Here is a 20933-nt window from a genome sequence, read left to right as displayed (position 1 = left end):
TCCTATTTTGTCTTACATATTACAAATGACTATTTTGCAGGCATAAGTAATATTATTAGTAGATCATTCTTTCAACAATTAACCTCATCTGCTGTTATTTTGCATATGTCCTCTTAGTTCATGAAGGTGTAACAGTGAGAAATCCGTATGAATATTAAAAGAAGATCAAATTCTCATAGACTTCTGTATTTTTAATGAAAGTTAAGTTGTAACTATTAATATCTTTCATAAGAATTGGTAATAGGATTGTCATAGGGAAAAAACTGAAAAAAAATTAATTATTTTTCAAGAGATCCCAAATAAGTAATACTTTGGTAACTTTTTGAATGTATACTACATACAGAAATTATTACCACTGAATCAGGGAAGTAAAACATATACAACTGTAAATTTATATGGAACTATTTAGAGTTTGAAATTTTAAAAAATTATTTCTGGCTTTGAATGTGTCTTCTGAATGATTCACATGCTTATTTCCTAATTGGTATCTCTTTAAGGTCGAATTTATGGCTATTTGACTAAGCTTTTTGTGACAGGTTGAAGGGATTGACCAGATAAGACTTTATCATGATGTGATGTGAACTGTATTCTAGAGTTGCACATCATACGGACAAGTAGTGGTTGGCCAAATCAGGTATAAACTCTCAGCCCTGATAACAAAGGTCAGGTAGCAAAGGCATAGAGCTAACATATTTTTAATGCACAGAGATAGGGATCATTTATGATAAGGTTTTTGTATGTCCAAATAGTCAGTTACAGTTGGAAAATTAAATGGTACTAGGGAAAGATATTTTTGGTTAAGCATATATGTGCATGTGTGTTTAAACATCCACATGTTTGCTGTTTATTTTTTAAAAAATATAAAATAACAATTCCTGTTTGCAGAGAAGGCAGATGTTCTCCTGTTAAGGGCTGGCTTGCCTTCACATTTCCATCTTCAGCTCTCCGAAATTGAGTTCCATGAGATCATCGGCTCAGGTAACTTAAGAAAATACTAGTCTGTTTTAGTTTAATGAGCTCCATATAATAACATGTGTTTACTTGTTTGTCTTACACAATTTTAGGTTCTTTTGGGAAAGTGTATAAAGGACGATGCAGAAATAAAATAGTGGCTATAAAACGGTAAGCAAGCAAATGAGAAATTTTAGCATCTGAGTAGTAAACGTTGAGAAATATACGCATTGTGAGCCCCTTGTTTTGATTCATCTGGTGACTGAAGACTTCCTATTGGTGTGTTTTCCAGTTACCGAGCCAACACCTACTGCTCCAAGTCGGATGTGGATATGTTTTGCCGAGAGGTGTCCATTCTCTGCCGGCTTAACCATCCATGCATCATTCAGTTTGTGGGTGCTTGCTTAAATGACCCCAGCCAGTTTGCCATTGTCACTCAGTACATATCAGGGGGTTCCCTATTCTCCCTCCTTCATGAACAGAAGAGGTATGGTCACTGATTTATCATTTTGCATGTCATTGGAATTACAGTTACAAAACCTCATATGCTTTCTGCTTAGATGAGACTTTGCTTTCTGAAATCTCTGAGGTTTAGGAAATGGAGCATTCTAAAGATGGCTAATAATTTATGCCCAATAATTATTTTTTAATAAATAGAAAGACTTCTACGTTTTCTTAAGAATCCAGTTTAAGATAACAAATTCAAGGAATTTAAATTAGTAACTGAATAATTAGGCTAAATTTGATGTACCAGGAAAGCAGATATGTGTAAGCTCAGAATAAAATAATTACTAGGGGTCGCAGTATTTATTTTTAAAAGTTTTAAGAAAGAATAATCTTGTGCAAGTCTAATTTGAATTAACTTCCTAGATCTATGCATATGATAATTAGAATGTGGTTTTTACTTAGTAATTAGATTTCCTTTTTATGTTATTATAAAGAAATTAAGTGTAATATTATAAATGTTATAAAATCAAGTTGAATGTTTAAATAAGAGGGGTTGGTATCTGGATTGATCTATAGTTAAGCATTATCAAGTGTAGAAAAGCTATTTTTCCACATTTGTTGAGTTTTTAGCTTAACCTTCAATCAAGCAAAAAAGGCTGAAATTGTACAGAATAACAAATTACACACACTATTGATTTCTTTTAAAAGATGTAGTATTGGATTTGACCATTTCATCCTCATTAAATTTATTTTTAAATTCTAGGATACTTGATTTGCAGTCAAAATTAATCATTGCAGTAGATGTTGCCAAAGGTATGGAATACCTTCACAACTTGACACAGCCAATTATTCACCGTGACTTAAACAGGTATTTTTCCCCCTAAATAATGAACCTGAAATTGTGTAACTGACCAGGAGTCTAAGATAGATTTCAGTGAAGATACATTTTATATTCATTGTAGGATACAATTTTCTACTCTGTAGGTGAGGGGATGGGCTACCATTAGCCTAGGCAATAGAATGTTGTACCATTGTCTTTTACAGAAATATAAAGCTGTATAACTATTTCTCAGGGGTCTTTCAAATCTATGAAAAATATCCAGAAAGATTATAACATCTATACAATTCAACAGCTAGCTAGTTCTCAGGCCACTAGAGTCAGATCAAGGATTGAGATCAATGATAATTATTATAGAATGTCATGTCTCATTCAAAGTTAGGTATTGTAGGAGGACCTGATATAAAATTGTCTGAAATACTACTTTTGTGCTAACATTTTGGTATTTTTCTTATAAGAACAAACTCAGCCAAAACACAGCAGCTCATTTACCTCACTATCACATGAAGATGTTTTCATGTGGAAAGGAGACTTGAAACAAATAGAGAATTATTGTGTCTCAGTGGTGGAATCCCAAGGTTTTTTGTTTGTTTGTTTGTCTATTTTAGTAGTGAATGCTTTCTCTAAGCAAAGTCTTACAGGGAGGTTGATACACAAAATGGAACAGTTTTAGTCAGAGGCTGAGTATACAGTAAAGAATTCATTTCTCTACTGTTCATTTCTCACTGCCAAAGAGGGAGCTCCTTGAGCCATCTCTCTCTAATCCCAGAGATGCTAAGGAGAAAAGGTGGAAAAATCTGATAAATCACTAGTTTATGAAAGAAGTCAGATTATTCAAAATCAATATGTTTATTTTATGGTTGTCAATAAGGTTCAAATAGATCCCATGTATGACCCTTTATACAAAGTCCACAGTTCTGAAACTACTAAATATTCATTAATTATGCCAGTCATTTGTTCAACAACTACTTAGGTATCTACTATGTTCGAAGCCTTTATACTTGGCACAACAGAGCCAGGTAAAACTCCCATAGACTCCAGTACTCAATATACTTTAGGTATAAACCAATAAGTTATTTTAAGGAGATAGTGAAATATTTTCTGTAAAATTTCAGAAAGAAGAATAAAAATTACTTCTGAAGAATTTAGAAACAACTTTATGAAAGAGGGGACATTCAAGCTTTGACCCTAAATGATGGATAGAGTTTGGAAGAGCATCCCAGGCTTAGGGAAGATGTGAAAAAAATATATGTTAGAAAGTTAAAGGCATATTATAGGAGTACTGAATAGTTTCACTTCAGTGGATGAAATGTATAAACATATTTAGTGTATGTAATGTATGAAGAGGACTGTTGGGAGAGAAAAATAAATTGAAACAAGAGCACAAAAATTATTAAATGCTAGAGTAAAGCAGTTTAGACTTTGCTTTAAAAACAAGAAGGAGACACTGAGAATATTTGAGCAAGGAGTCAGAAATTTGGGACTGTATTATGGAAAGATTAATTCAGCATCTTTGTAAAAGATCAGCTTGATCAGAAAGTCAAGAAACTGGTGAAGCAGTTGTTGCAGTGATCTAGATAAGTAATGAAAAGCAGAATTTCACTAATGGCAGAGGAAATGAAAGGAAGAGACAGATATGAAATATAGGAGCGATAAAATTAAATATGAGCAGCGGCTGAATCTTAGATATTGGAAGTAAACATATATAGGACTCAATCTATTTATAATTATTTACTAGTTTTCAAATAAAATTAATTTCTTTCCTGTTATTTTCTTTGTGTGTTAGTAGCTCAGTCGTGTCCAGCTCCTTGTGACCCTGTGTACTGTAGCCTGCAAGGTTCCTCTGTCCATAGAATTATCCAGGCAAGAATACTGATTTGGGTTGCCATTTCCTTCTCCAGGGGATCTCCCTAACCCAAGGATCAAACCTGAGTCTCACACATGCAGGCAGATTCTTTACCATCTGAAGCCCCAGGGAAGTCCATTATTTTCTTTACATCTCTTTCAAAAATATTTATGTTAAGAAGCAAATTTTTTCTATGGGTTTTAGTAGCAATAGTTAGGAAATTTAGATTTAGGTGATAAATTATCAAATTCAAACTGGTGATTTGTGAGTTTTAGGCATATTATTTTTCATCTCAACCACCTTTGCCATGTGTCATTAAATGAGAGATCACTGAGTTTTCTCTGGCTGCAACTCTTCATTTATGGGGCAGTTGAATGTGTGTTCTGTTGCCCTGAGAGTAAGTGTAAATTGTTACCACCAGGTAATAAAGCAGGACCAAAAACATAAATGTTGTTGGTTAAAAGTTTCAATAGAACATTTATTATATAACAGAAGTTTATATTTACTATTTCTTCTGTCTCTAACCTAAATACTTAAATTGTACCAAAAAGTCTTATGAAAGCTCATAGGAGCTTTCAATATAAATAGAGTACCAAATTATTATATTTATTATTTGTGGACATTCTTTTCTACTGCTCCTTAGTCTCAGTTCAGTTCAGTTGCTCAGTCATGTCCAACTCTTTGCGACCCCATGAACCGCAGCACGTCAGGCTTCCCTGCCCATCACCAACTCACGGAACTTGCTCAAACTCATGTCCATCAAGTCAGTGATACCATCCAAACATCTCATCCTCTGTCGTCCCCTTTTCATCCTGCATTCAGTCTTTCCCAGCATCAGAGTCTTTTCCAGTGAGTCAGTTCTTCGCATCAGGTGGTCAAAGTATTGGAGTTTCAACTTCAGCATCAGTCCTTCCAATGAATATTCAGGAATGATTTCCTTTAGGATTAACTCGTTTGACCTCTTTGCAGTCCAAAGGACTCTCAAGAGTCTTCTCCAACACCACAGTTCAAAAGTGTCAGTTCTTCAGTGCTCAGCTTTCTTTATAGTCCCAACTGTTACATTCATACATGACTATTGGAAAAACCATAGCTTTGTCTACATGGGCCTTCATCAGCAAAGTAATGTCTCTGCTTTGCCAACAGAGGTCCATCTGTCTAGTCTAGCTCTTAGTCTAGTGACAATAAAACATTCAGCTTTTCAGGTTTATGTAGCATGCATACTGCCCAAAACAGTCCTCTTCTCAGAGGGCTTACTACAATCTGGTTAGGTACATAAAACATATGCTCAGGAAGCAAATTAATTGCCATTTAATGGAGAATGATTAATCAGCCATTTTCAAAGGATTTTTAGTAAATTAAAAATCACAGTAGAATGGAAAACTTCCTGGAGGATATAGAGCTAAAACTAGACTTTGAAGGCTAGGTGTGTATCATCCCTCAGTCTTTTCATAACATACTTATCCTTGCATTTGCACAACTTCCCACTGAAATAGGTGGAAGGAAGAATATATAAGACAGAGTGAAGAACTCAGGCATTGCATTTGTATTGAAATAACCTTCTTCCATGTTTCTCTTCTCTATTCTGGGCAGGTCAGGTCTTCAGGATCAGCAATCCTGCTCTCTTCATCTCAGATTTACAAAACTGAGCATAGCGTCTCACATAGTGCTGTTCAGTCAATGCATTTTTAACTGAACCAAATTCCTGAGGCATTTCTATGAACATCATTTCAGAAAGCAGTGATCTAGTTGGTACAAGTATGACTACTTGTAGATAGAGTCCAAATAACTTGCCCAGTACCTTTTACAGTTCTAAAGGAAAGAAGATGTTTGTGGTTATAGATCAACCCACACAGAGGGGAAACTTTTATCTCTGGTTTCGTGGTTATTGATTTATTTGAGTGAAAGAAAAAACTTTGCCCTTCCCTTGTAAGTTTCTTACCATATAAATCTGAATGTTATTTTCGATTTTTAGTATATATTAGAAATTCAAGGAGTGCTTAAGGAGGTAGTTCTTCCCAGTGGTTATAATAATTTATTTAGTATTTAGAGTGTGAAAAAACTCTGCTATGCCTTTGTCATGTATAGTTTCATTTAATTTCTTAGAAATTTTATAATGTAATTATTATTATGTCATTTTACTGTAAGGAAATTGACTAAAGGTGTTATGCCCAGAGCCACATCATTATAGACATATTGTGCTGTCCCAACAACAACAACAAAACCAAGTCAGTACAGAGAAGTAAGAAGCTGGTGATATTGGATGAGCATCAGCCATATTTATCAGCCTTGCTCTTTGTACCTGAGTCCTGCAGGCTAAATTCCTGTGACCCAAATCACTTCTCATATCACCTCTTTGTGCTTCTTTATTTCTGCTTTATTTCTTCTTCTACACCCCATGTTCTGCAAGTATGGAGCAGAGGTTGCATATGAGGCACACAGAGCTGTTTTCTTTGTCCCATAGTGTTCACTGTTGTTGATGAGTCACCCAGTTGTGTCTGATTCTTTGCAACCCCATGGACTGCAGCACACCAAGGCCTCCCTGTCCCTCACCATCTCCCAGGGTTTGCCCAAGTTCATGTCCATTGCATTGGTGGTGCCATCCAGCCACCTTATCCTCTGACACCCTCCTCTCCTTCTGCCCTCAATTTTTCCAAGCATCAGGGACTTTTCCAGTGAGTCAGCTCTTCCCATCAGGTGGCCAAAATGCTGGAGCTTCAGCTTCAGCATCAGTCCTTCTGAAAAGTTGTTGCTGAACCATGCAAAGACGCTGGGATTCTTGGCCTCTGGAGAAGAATTCAGTCCAGGGCCAGAGACGAGGCTTGATCGCTCAGAGCTTTTGTATAATAAAGTTTTATTAAAGTACAAAGAAGATAGAGAAAGCTTCTGACATAGGCATCAAAAGGGGGCAGAAAGAGTACCCCCTTGCTAGTGTTAGCCATGTAGTTATATACTCTCTAATTAGTTATTTCTCCCAGCAATCTCTATTCCAGCTTGTGCTTCTTCCAGCCCAGCGTTTCTCATGATGTACTCTGCATATAAGTTAAATAAGCAGGGTGACAATATACAGTCTTGATGTACTCCTTTTCCTATTTGGAACCAGTCTGTTTTTCCATGTCCACAACCAGTCCATTCTGAAGGAGATTGGCCCCGGGTGTTCTTTGGAAGGAATGATGTTAAAGCTGAAACTCCAGTAATTTGGCCACCTCATGTGAAGTGTTGACTCATTGGAAAAGACTCTACTGCTGGGAGGGATTGGGGGCAGGAGGAAAAGGGGATGACAGAGGATGAGATGGCTGGATGGCATCACGGACTTGATGGACATGAGTCTGAGTGAACTCCGGGAGACAGTGATGGACAGGGAGGCCTGGCGTGCTGCGATTCATGGGGTCGCAAAGAGTCGGACACGACTGAGCAACTGAACTGAACTGAATTAGTTATTACAGTGAATCAAAAGAATGTCTGGAGGTTGTAAAGACCTCACTAGACCTACTCCCATAATTTACACCTTACGATAATAGGATTAGCCAGAAGGTTTTTTCCAGAGACTGTCTTCAAACAGGATACATTATTGTTATATAATCCTAAGGAATGTAGAGGGACAAAAAAGTTTGTCCTTTCTTCCTCCTTCAGAATTCCAGACCCCTCTGTCCTTGGGGACCCCTAGACTTCTTATCAACCTGCCTAGGAAATGACTCTCTCACTTCCAATGAGCATTCAGGGCTGATTTCCCTTAAGATTGACTGGCTGGATCTCCTTGCTGTCCAAGGGACTCTCAGAAGTCTTCTCCAGCACCACAGTTCAAAGGCATCAATTCTTTGGCTTTCTGCCTTCTTTATGGTCCAGCTCTCATAACCATACATGACCACTGGGAAGACCATAGCCTTGACTATACAGACATTTATTGGCAGAGTGATGTCTCTACCCTTCAACACACTGTCTGGGTTTGTCATAGATTTCCTGCTAAGAAGCAAACGTCTTCTGATTTCATGGCTGCAGTCACCATCTGCAGTGTTTAAATATTTTTAAATGTGTAGCTCTAGACAAGAATGGACTTTTCAATTTATCATGGATCCCACCACCTATCAACTTACCATTATATATCTGGTCCAATTTATATATTCACTTTGTGGCATTGGAGCTTGAAAAATGTGCTTTACAGCTACACATTTTAATGTTTTTACTTTATACAAGCAGTTATGTTTTCTCGGAAAAGTACATTTTCCAAATTTTTTATGTTGAAACCAAACACCACTGCAAACATCAAATAAATGGTCTTTCCCCTATATAATTATATAGTATCAGTTCAATTTAGTCGCTCAGTCGTACTCGACTCTTTGAGACCCCGTGGACTGCAGCACGTCAGGCTTCTCTCTCCATCAGCAATTCCTGGAGCTTGTATATAGCATAACAACACTGTAACCAACAAAATAGTGACATTTCCAACAAAGTGGCCATGACACTCCCAAGAGTGATATAAGTGAAAGCCTCTTGTATAACCACTAGCACTGCCTGGGAAGCCCAGTAAACCGTGAAGCACTACACAGACGTCAGCTGTTATTGCGATTCATCCCTTACATGTTCCTTTATGAGGATGGAAAGACACTCCTCAATATTCCCATTTATATGAGTATGTATTCTTATATAACACAACTAATTAATTGGGACTCTAGGTCTAGATGTGAGGACATTTTTGAGTATCAGCTTATTCGAGTGACTACAAAGAAAAATAATTAGAGATGATTTAAAAACAGCCAACTTGCTGATGGCAAATGACAGATAATTTAAAATGATAGCACTAGTAAAAGAATTTTAATTTTGAAAATGGATTTAACTAAATTAGTGAAGATTTCAGAAAGTATTAAGAAAATATTGACTATAATTTTTAATAATTATTTTAAGTTGACATATGCATTTGCCTTTCTATTGAATACAGAATGTAAAAACCATGCATTAAAAAAAAACATAAATGAAGTACACATTAACAAATTATTGTTTTTCTAATTACCTATTAGGTACAATTGTATTCTTTGATTAACCTGAATTATAGAGTTCACTCTTAGCTAGTCCTTTCACTTGTGACTTTTCTAATAAGTGGTTATACGAGTAGAATTTAGCATTCACTGGCAGGTACCATCTTGCAGAGAATTCTGAATACTTGAATGTAGGCCAAGTAGTTGATTACACTTCAATATTTATAGTAAGTCTTAAAAGAGAATCCTTGAAACTCATGAAATTTTTCACAATTCTACTTGTGTAAATCTCTAGTTAAACAACAATCACAAGTGGCATTTTTAATTATGTCAAAAGTTTTTCATTTACTTGGACTTAAAAATTAAGGTAATTAATTAATTAATATCTAGTACTTAATGATTGATATGAGCTAGAGTCTATGCAATGCCTGGAAGAATGGCTGAGAATGAAGGACCAACAGCCCTTTTCCAGCAGAGCTTAGAGCCTAAGTATTATTTCCCAGCATTTCCCTGTCATAAGTATCATCTACAGGCCCTCATTTAAAAAACAAATTCAGAAACCCCCTTCTGAAGGCACAGATTGAGAATATCCTAAATTGGCCTGAGAATCAATACTTTAAAAAAAGATTACCAGATAATTCTTATAATCAAGCAAAGAGAGAAAATGTTGTTCTAGTTGGAATGGTTCAAAAATTTGGCTGCACATTTCCTGGCGATTCAGACAGTAAAGGATCTTCCTGCAATGCAAGAGACCTGGGTTCGATCCCTGGGTAGGAAAGATCCCCTGGAGAAGGGAATGGCAACCCACTCCAGTATTCTTGCCTGGAGAATTTCATGGACAAAAGAGCTGGATGGGCTACAGTCTATGTCGTTGCAGAGTTGGACATGACTGAGTGACTAACACTAGAATTTGTAGGAAAAGTTCAAGGAAATTCTGATGCTGCTTCAATCAGAATCTCAGGGTCTATGCCCAAGCGTCATATTTTCAGAGACCACTACAAGCAATTCAAACATGCAGGCAGCAATGAGAATTACCTTCTAGTCTAATACCAGTTACTCCTCTTAACCATTTTCTATACAATTTCATCCTTCTCCACTGCCAGGGTGGAGTAGGAATATTGGGGAATCAAGTTACAGTGTAATTCTAAATAGTTTGTGAATCATTGCCGCAAATACAGTATAATCATTTATTCATTCACTCATTCAACAGCTAATGCAAAAGACAGATCCACATGCTTATGATAACTTTGCTACAGAGTAAGTTCCAAGATCCAGCAGTTAATCATGGGAATTGTGCTGTGTATACTAATGCATTCTAGAGCATCTAATTTCTAATCCGTAGTTAATACTAGAAAGTTCCCAGGAGTGTAGAATTTTCACCAGTAGCCAAAAAGAAGTAAGAGTTTCAATTTTGGACAATTGCAATGTACACAGTTCATATAGGTATTCAAGGCTATAAAACCCTGGAAGGATACAGACCTACATATAATAAATTAATATACACATATATAAAGATTTGCATAAATGTGTATGTTAATATTATATATCAGTGCACAAATAAGCATGCACATTTTCATGTTTTTGTGATGCTTCCATTCTTTATCATCTGCAGTTTTGAGGAAATTAAACTCTGAGGAAAATAATTTGAGAGATATTTTTCTCAGTTTAAGGATGAGACATAGCTGTCACCAGTTGGGATTTATAGAGGGAAAATTAATTCATTACATGCAAGGGGTGCCTTGGAGCTTAGGGCTTAGGGCCGAAGGGCTTAAGGGGTGCCTGTAGTTATGAAATGTCTATATCCAAATTTGTAAGGAGACATAAGATTTTCAAGTTGTTTTTTTTTTAATTTTTAATTATAGGATAATTCCTTTACAATGTTGTGCTGGTTCCCCCTTTACAACAATGTGAATTCGCCAGAAGTATAAATATATCCTCTCACTTTGAGCCTTCCTCTCACCTCTATCCCATCCCAGTCCTCTAGGCCATCACAGAGCACCAAGCTGAGCTCCGTATGCTCTGCAGCTGCTTCCCATTAGGTATTTATTTTACACATGGTAGTGTGCATATATGAGTGCTACTCTCTCAATTCGTCTTACCCTCCCCTCCCCCCACCGTGTCCTCATGTCCACTTCTACCTCTGCATCTCTATTCTTGCCCTGCAAATAGGTTCATCAGTACCATTCTTATAGATTCCATATATATGTGTTAATATATAATATTTGTTTTTCTCTTTCTGACTTTACTCTGTTTAATAGGCTCTAGGTTCATCCAGCTCACTACAACTGATGCAAATTTGTTTCTTTTTATTGCTGATAATATTCCATTGCATATATGTACCACAACTTCTTTATCTATTCATCTATCAATTAAGTAATCAGATACAGTCTGTTTCAATTTCATTACTACTCTGAGTAATGAGGAAAAATTCTAAACTATACAGCTTTCCCAGATGAACACTGGATTTGAGTAGGTTATCTACATTGGGTAGGTTATCTGCTGCAATAGACCTCAAATGCATAATGGTTCAAAAACAATAGAAGTTCGTATCATGATTGTGTGAATGAATAGGTTATTGGGGTTGTCCCTTATCCATGTAGTTGTTCAGGACCCATTTTCAACACATGATGTCTGCGGTCTCCTTCGTTTTCAGCTCCATTCAAGTGAGCATCAATGGAACAAGAATATGTGAGATGTGCATGAAATGTTTTACAGACCAGGCATTAGAGTGGCATATATCACTTTCAGTCACATGTTATTGGCCACAGCTCAATCAAATCACCATGCTTGACTGCCAGGAGTTCTTAGAAATGTAGTCTAGCTGTCTGCCCAGAAGAGGAAATGAGCTTTGGTAGACAGCCAGCAGTCTGGATTGCATTCACCTTCTTTGCACGAGTGATAACAGGTACTAGGGTTTGGGTAGAAAGATGGTCTAGATTGGCATGAACTAGTTGCAGAAACATAATGTTAACTGCATACTAAATATTTTTAGTCTATAAACATATTTTCACAATGTATAAACTAATACCACTAACCAGGAAATGTAGTGAAAGCACTCAGTAAAGCATATTATATATAAATTAATTTAAAAATAATTTTCCTTCACTTTGTTACATTGAAAATATAAGAATAGCTTTGGAAATGATGGAGCTTGTCCCTGAACCAAAACATGGTTCAAGAGCAACAACATGTACTGTAGTAAGATATAGCAGTATTAAATAGGCTATATAAATTCAAAAACATCTCACAATTCCATTTGCTCTGTGTCAGTGAAAACACACATACGTTTTTCTTTAAAGGTGAAAATTAAAACACAGGCTCTGATCATGGTATTCAAAGAACCTTATTATACCATATCCATATGAAAGGATTCTTCAGATATTTAATTCTACAAATTGATCCTATGTCCTAGCTTCACTCAGGGGTTGATATTCAGTCACATTTTCCATTCCCATTTCTGACATGTTTAAAGTCAGTCTGTCTGTCCTCAGCTCCATGAACCTCCAGAAGAAGCAGACAGTTCCCTCTGACTCTCTACCTGTTATTTAAATAGAATCCATCACCCAGTTCATCCTCCTCTTCTCTGATAGTAGATCTAGCCCTGCCTTCTTACCTGATTCTCACAGTTCCCAGAGGGTGGGCTGTGTCCCAAACATTCTCAGCACATATCATTTTGGTTCCTCATCCTGAACCAAATTAGCAGTCCCTCCATCCCCTACTTTATTCTATAATATCCCTTAGTCCTGAGTTGTCCTTTCTTTGTACTCCAATAGAAATAGAAAGTTTCCTCAGAGGCCCAGTTAAAATGTTCTTCCTCTCTCAGCTGCCTCCATTAGAACCTCTCATTTAATTTTGGCTGCATCTACTAATTCTAAAAATAGTGTTCATACTTAACACCTCATTAAGTAAATTCCCTTAGGAACATACTTCCTTTAAATTAAAGCAGGTATATTTAAATCAGAGGAAAGCTCTGTTCCTTCTGCCCACACTATCATATTGCTAACACAAACCTAGTGGAACCTGCCATCTTTCACTGTAACTTCCATCAGAATCTTTGCCTTAGTCCTCCCAGTTAGACACAACCCTGAATCTCACATCATAGAGGTAGAATCTAAGTCACCCTACGCCATGTGACACAATATACAAGATTATGTGTGCACCCAAAATAATGTATGTGTAAAGAGAACGTAGAAGGTCATGGTTTGGCCAAACACAGAAATTCTGTGATACCAAACTCACTTTTGGTTTGACATAAAAACACTACTGCCCTACAATGAGACCTGGCCTCAGGCTTTCTTACATCAATGCCTTTTGTGGTGAGCTGGTTCAGTCCACTGCCTCTTTGCTCAATATACAGCCATACCTTGGGAATTCCCAAAGTAGCAGAGCCTGGGGTAGGGTTACCTTCTCTCACCTAGGTTGGAGCTGGAGGAAAAGCAGTACCCCTCTTGACCTGACAAAATCTTTCCAGTGCTTCCCTGTTCTGGGCAGTGAACTTACTGGCCTGCAATTTTCTAGTGTTGCTGGTTCCTCACATTGCCATTTTCCTTCCTTCGGGGATACGGCCTGTATAAAGTTAGCATTTGAAAATGTCAACAAAGGCTTTTCTCTGGCCTGGCTCCTTTCTTCTCTGCTCTCATTTCTTCGGAGGTACTGTGAGGCCCCCTCTTGGCACCTTGTCGATTTCCTAAGCAGCTAACCTTTCAATAATATTAATGCCGCCTTGTGGTTATCTATTTCTCAGTTCATCATTTTCAACCTTCGTTTGCTGAGATTCATTTATGTGGTTGTGTTCTTAAGATCCTGGAGTTTAATAGAGACCAACCTAATTCGGGGCCCAGAAGCAGAATTTCTAGCTAATAAATGAGGAACAAACTAGGTGGATATTTATTTTTCTATTGATTGAATTTCCAATAGCTCTACCTTGAATTTGATCTAGAAAAAGAGATGCAGAAAATCATAAATGTTCTTGCCTTGTTTAATATTTTCTATCTCAAAATCCTCCTTGTCAGCCTTGTGAGAAAGCAACTTTTCCAGTAATATTAGTCTTCTTTTGAGCTTGTAGCATGGACAGTTCTGGCAATCTGTATTGCTGTGTTACCACCCTATTAGAAGGCTATAGGATGAAGTAATTGAGATTTCAGGCCACAAAACCAGACTGTGCAGGCTCAAGTACCAACTCTGTTACATCTTACCTGTGTCCTAACACTTTTCCAGTTCGCAGGATGGCAATAATAATACCTATCTTCCTGGGTTTTAATGAGAAAACACATTAGATATTATTGTCATTATTTTTCTTATTTATTTTTTCTGAAGGAATATTTTTACTACTTAATATTCTTAAATGCCCAAATTTCTTTACTTAATTAAATGTTTTTAAAGACCTGGCTCCCTTTTTTTTCACTTTTCACTTTTGTGCATTGGAGAAGGAAATGGCAACCTACTCCAGTGTTCTTGCCTTGAGAATCCCAGGGACAGGGGAGCCTGGTGGGCTTCCATCTCTGGGGTAGCACAGAGTCAGACACAACTGAAGCGACTTAGCAGCAGCAGCAGCAAAGACCCAGCTCCCTTTTTTATTATAGTGCCACAAATTTTGTTTATGATATCTCAGATGCCTTGTTTCTTCTTGTCATAAAGATGTAAGAGCTAACTGGATTGTTTGACTGTAGATCTCTTTATGTATAGAGAAGAAAATGGCAACCCAATCCAGTATTCTTGCCTGGGAAATCCATGGACAGAGGAGCCTAGCAGGCTACAGTCCATTGAGTTGCAAAAGAGTCAGACATGACTTAGCTACTAAATAACAACTTTATATAAGATCATGGCATCTGGTCCCATCACTTCATGGGAAATAGATGGGGAAACAGTGGAAATAGTGTCAGACTTTATTTTTCTGGGCTCCAAAATCACTGCAGATGGTGATTGCAGCCATGAAATTAAAAGATGCTTACTCCTTGGAAGAAAAGTTATGACCAACCTAGATAGCATAGTGAAAAACAGAGACATTACTTTGCCAACAAAGGTCTGTCTAGTCAAGGCTATGGTTTTTCCAGTGGTCATGTATGGATGTGAGAGTTGGACTGTGAAGAAAGCTGAGTGCCAAAGAACTGATGCTTTTGAACTGTGGTGTTGGAGAAGACTCTTGAGAGTCCCTTGGACTGCAAGGAGATCCAACCAGTCCATTCTGAAGGAGATCAGCCCTGGGATTTCTTTGGAAGGAATGATGATAAAGCTGAAGCTCCAGTACTTTGGCCACCTCATGTGAAGAGTTGACTCATTGGAAAAGACTCTGATGCTGGAAGGGATTGGGCACGGGAGGAAAAGGGGACGACAGAGGATGAGATGGCTGGATGGCATCACTGACTCAATGGACGTGGGTCTGAGTGAACTCTGGGAGTTGGTGGTGGACAGGGAGGCCTGGCATGCTGCAATTCATGGGGTCACAAGGGGTCACAAAGAGTCGGACACAACTGAGCAACTGAACTGAACTGATAATATATAAAGACGGGGCCAGGGAAGTCTCATACCATATTACTTCCTTCGTTGAGACCTCTCTATCCCTTCATGGTTCAAACTTGCAGCAGGGATTCAGTCTGTCACATTGGGTTGATGCAGATGTAGATCAGAATTTGGATAAAAACATAGCTAAGGGTTGACAGGGTTATTTGATTTTCTGACACCCTTCTCAGTGATTTTTCTTCCTGGGGCTCATTCACACAACTTAAACATACAGTTTAAACACCTGCCATTCAGTTATTCAACAATCATTGCTTGGGAGCACAATGTCAGAGACGGGGAAGGCACACCCCAGAGTTCATGCAGGTAAAAAGGTCAAGTAGGAAAAACCCTGATTTTGCAGAGGATATATGGGGTGGGGCATCTAGATAGGTAGGCATCTTTCCTTCCGTGCACCCAGTTAGCTCACCCAGCTACCCAGCTAAGACACTGTCCTTCTCACTCTAAGGAGAAAGGGAGAATGTTTTCAAAGTTAACATTGAGAAGGTTCCCTCTGCTCTTCCTTCAGTAGTAAAAGAAAAGGAAAATATTCATCCTATCACACCCTCTTGATTCCCAGAAGACCATCATTTTTCTCATTTCTATTTCTGTTCTTATCGTGTCACCCTTTTTATGTCATTTGACTTCTTTCTGCCTCAGGTTCCTCATTTGCAAATGAAGATAATGATGTCTGTGTCTACCTGTTCACAGAGATATCTTTGCAGTTAATAGCGGTGTCAGGACAAAGGTACATGGAGCACTTTAGAGAAATACTCTACAAGAAAAATCAGTATGACATTTTTATTAATCATATGGTACTGGGTTGCCAGAAAGTCTCAGAGGAAGACTCATTTTGCATCCAACTGCTGGATCTCTACTATTTGTAGAGTAGTCTGAATTATCTTCCTCCCACCGAAGGTGAAAGCTGTTGTAGTTAATAAATGGTATGGGAGACAACATACTCCTTTTCTGAAAGGCTTACAATTACCTTGACCAGCATGGAGAAAAGAGCACATGAGCACAGAATGATTAGAACTCTTTAATCCTGGAGGGATGGTCTTTGTATCAATTACATTTTAAGCCTTGTATGAGAAGAACTGTATTCTCAGTCACTAAACCCTCTTTTAGTGGCTTTAACAACCTACAGAAAGTAAGTGAAAAGCATGCCTGGTGCCATAGATGAAACAGTGTTAGAGCATTGATGATGTCTGGCTTCTTTTCTTTGGGGAGGGAAATCCCCTTCTAAATTCTTAAAATAGCAGTTGGCTTTCATTAAATCTATTCAGAGTTAAGGGTCTGAGGATCTTGAGTGACCCCTTTCTTTGGGAATGGAGCACATTTTAATAGGCTTTTTCCTGTCTGTGGTCCCAGAAAGATTTAGTTGCTGGCAGGCCTCCTGAACTGCTGGGATTTGTAAAGGAAAGAATTGATTACAGCCTTCCTCTAATTCTTTCTCTTTCTTTAATTTCTTTTTTCCCATTTCATACAAAGAATAAGAAAGATATTCTGAGTTTCCTTCTATTGAGATATGGTTGGCCTTTAGGGCAGACATTTTAGTGTTGAACTTTTATTAACTTCTACTGGGTTTGACAAAAATTGTTTCTGTTTTTTGTTTTTTGCTTCCTAAATATGAGGCTAAAGAATTTCTTTTTACTAAGCTTCTTCCCAGAATTGTAAGTAGTAGAGAGAAAACAAAAGTTTGGGGATTTATTTTTATTATTTTATTTTGTTTTGGGTTTGTTGTTGTTGTTGTTGTTTTGTTTGTTTGTTTGGGGTTTTCTCTTTTTTTGGCTTTGTCTGTTGAATTGCATCTATATGCTCTTAAATATAGAACTTAATACAGGAGTTAACACATGCTATTTCTTCTGATGAAAATACCCACCCTTGCCCAAACCTCCTTCCTTTCTTCTTCTTAGTGCCCCTTCTCTCACCTCCTTTCTCCTGTCTAATTCCTGCTCCTTCTTCCAGGAAGCACTCCTAGGTGTTCCCCCAGCACATCCTACTTATCTCAGGATAGCACTCTTAAAATTTCTCATGTATTTCAATACCTTTCTTGCTATACTCAGGACAGGGGCTGTGGATTTTATACCATTTTATTCCCAAATGTTTCACACAGTGCAGTACTGTACTTAGTCACTCAGTCATGTCCAACTCTTTGCTACCCTATGGACTGTAGCCCTCCAGGCTTCTCTGTCCAAGGGGATTCTTCAGGCAAGAATACCAGAGTGCCATGCCCTCCTCCAGGGCATCTTCCCAACCCAGGGATCGAATCCAGGTCTCCCACATTGCAGGTAGATTCTTTACCATGCTAGCACAGTGACTGGGTCCTAATGAAAATTCAAATCATATTTATCAATTGCATGAATGAATGAATAACATTTAAATGTATATGAGAATATCATATATTAATGTTTCTTTGTGCCAGGTACTGAGCTCACTGTTTCTAGACATTAGCTTATTAAATATTCATAATTCTGTATGATAGCTTTTTAAAAAATATGTTACAGAAATGCTTAAAGAGAGTAAGCAAATTATGAAGGTGATACAGTTAGTAAGCAACAAAGGTTATTCCCCATACTATATACTCATGTAGTCTAATACATAGAGATATATAGTCATATAGTCCCTCAAACCAGGAGCAGCCCTGACTGAAGAGCAAAACAGTGTTGAAAGATTGCCTTACAGAGGGAGGTGTAGTTTATAGAATTCATAGCAGAGATGAGAGGGTAATTTTTAGTTAATATTGAACAATTCAGTAGCATTTAATAATATGAAAGTCATTCCTGTGCTCAATTAAGACTGCTATCCCACAGGTCACTCACCTAGCTGTTTTGTGCCATAGATAATTATTCTCATGCTAGTCTCTAAAGCTTGTCCAAAAAACAGTGAAGACAGTAAGAAAAGAAAATGTAATCAGCTGTTTGACTCCTCTGATTTTCTAATTTACACAGGTGAAAAGTTAGCCAAACAAAGAACTGAAGACTGATGATTCTTAAGAAAAATACCATCCCCTGAATTTCTAGTGATTTCTAGTCACTACTGACCATGTAGATTTGTACCAATACCTCCTTTTTGTAAATTGATTGATTTTCCTTCTCATAGGCAACATTTTATTTTCTAACCTGAAGCACTTCTATGCCTGACTGGAATATTTTTGCATTTGATTAATGTTTTCATTTGACTTTCAATGAGGTCTCAAAACAGTTTGGCTTGTCACAGTCAAATTATTTAAATATCCTCTGAAAAGAGTATGTGGAAACTAAATCAGATGCATGTGAACCTGAAAAACCAGTGGTGACATTTCCTGAACTTGTTGTATTTTTATCTCTAAATTAATCATTTCACAATTTTTTAAAGTTGATGTTCAGCTTCTTAAATACAGTGATTATTGGATGCCTTAATGGAAAAGTTTTAATTTTTAACTGACCCAGAAGTTATTTTCTGGTAAGGATTTGTGTTCCTTTTTAAAATATTCTTTGTAATTTCAACAGTACAAATATAGTATGTCATCTACTCATATTAAGATTTGTTTCCCTTGTTTTTTTTAACACAAAAAAATTTACCTAAATTATCCTTTCACCTCTTAGTTACTCTTCACTCCTAATTGATCAGAATTATCCCAAATATGGATTCAAATATGGTCTGCATTCTCTGTCTACATTCAGCTTATGCCATATAAAAGAAGGCACACATTAAAGAGTACCTACCATAAGATTTCATTTATATACAATTTTAGAAAATGCAAACTAATCTCCAGTGTCAAAAAGCAGATCAGTGGTTACCTAGGGCTGAGTTAGAGAGGGGAATGAACTGCAAAGGGAGTGAGGAATTCTGTTGGGGTGACAGAAATGTTTTTTTATCTTCACTGAGACAGTGATTTCACAGGAGTATATGTCTCTCAAAATTCATTGAATTGTTGTTTTTAAATAGATGAGTTCTTCCTTCTAATATGAATACAAATGAGTTCCCTAATGTAAGTGGTAAATATTAAAAGTGAAATCCTTAAAAAGAGATAGGTAAAGTAATATGAATTGTACCTTTCTAATCATGAATAAAAGGTATTTATTCACTCTTTTTAAAACCTTAAAAAGGAGAAATAAACATTTACCAAATAATCTCACTGAGGATATCAAAATCAATTCTGGCTGGAGAAGAAGAATCAACATAACTGAATTGGAAGAAAAAAGGTTTACCCAGATGCCATCACTGAATACAAATCTGTATCACACTGAGGTCAAGTTAGCTGTCTGCAAATGTTAGCGTTCAGTCAGAGGACTGTAGACATTGACAGGAAGGAAGATGAGAGAGCGTCTTTGAGACTGTGCACTTACCCTCTATTTATTCTTGTAGGTTCTGGTCTGATGCAAATGATATTCAGTACCAGAATTTACTCCTCAGCCAAATGTGAAAGTGCATACGTTGAATGGCAAAGAAAAGGCCCTGAATATTCATATATCATAAAAAAGAACTGATGGGATGAAGACATTAGATCTCAAAAATTGCAAACTGGCAGACACAATATCTGGAAAGAAAAAAACTACCCTGATATCACTAAGCTGATTAAAAGCAATGTGCTCCTAGATATGCAGCTTGAAACTGTGGATCATGGGGATACAGCCAACTGGCTTTTTCAGTTTTAAAAATGTCATATATGAGAGAAGACATCTAAGATGTCTAATGAAAATTGATGTGATTCAGAAAAGATACAATGAAGGAATTAATTTACAAGCAAGATTATGGAAGTGAGGTTGGATAAACAAAATAACTCGTGAAAGAAATATAAAATCAGATTTCTTCAAAATTAGAATTGTTAAACACTTTTATATAAGTGTCAATAAATGAAAAAGCATATGTCATTTACCTGCTCTGTGAAAAGTGTTCCCACTTGCATTCTGATCTGAGGTCAGTGTAGCCCAAATTCAGAACATTGGGTCAGAAAATTGAAAATTATTTGGGACAAGGGCATTATGTGATCAATGTGAATGTTTAAGCTTCAACAATAAACACAATGAAGGTGTGATAAACAGAAGCTTCTCTTTATGACTGTAAATGACTCAGAAATGTATAGTTTGGATGGTTCTCAGTTGAGCAGTAGTTCACTTATGTTGCTAAATTTGGCAGGATACTAAGCTACTCTACTTGTTATGAGAGCAAGGCAAGTTTAGTCACTTCAGCTAGCCATTTGCTTACATTAAATGTTAAAATTTCTATATATAAGCTACATGGTAATGTATCAACTATATGTATTATTCTAATTTAGAGAATACATTTAACAAATAGTTTTTACTACAAAAAACAATTACTGAATTACTGAAGGAAACTTAGATTGTCTAGTTTAAAAGTTTAGACCTCTTTGGCCAAATGTCCCAATAAATGGATATTGCAA

General features: G+C 37.0%; 1 protein-coding gene across 1 annotated transcript in view; it reads left to right on the top strand.

The window, feature by feature from the left end:
- The window catches only part of LOC120856988 (serine/threonine-protein kinase TNNI3K), a 330300-nt gene that overhangs the window by 126867 nt on the left and 182500 nt on the right, over positions 1-20933 (top strand). The window contains exons 14-17 of the mRNA XM_040232554.1: positions 886-978; positions 1065-1122; positions 1244-1438; positions 2162-2266. Coding sequence (XP_040088488.1) covers positions 886-978; positions 1065-1122; positions 1244-1438; positions 2162-2266 — 451 coding nt within the window. The remainder of the gene's footprint in view (positions 1-885; positions 979-1064; positions 1123-1243; positions 1439-2161; positions 2267-20933) is intronic.

Source organism: Oryx dammah, unplaced genomic scaffold (assembly GCF_014754425.2).
Source record: "Oryx dammah isolate SB20612 unplaced genomic scaffold, SCBI_Odam_1.1 HiC_scaffold_28, whole genome shotgun sequence".
NCBI classification, from domain to species: Eukaryota; Metazoa; Chordata; class Mammalia; order Artiodactyla; family Bovidae; genus Oryx; species Oryx dammah.
This window is presented reverse-complemented; position numbering and strand designations above follow the sequence as displayed.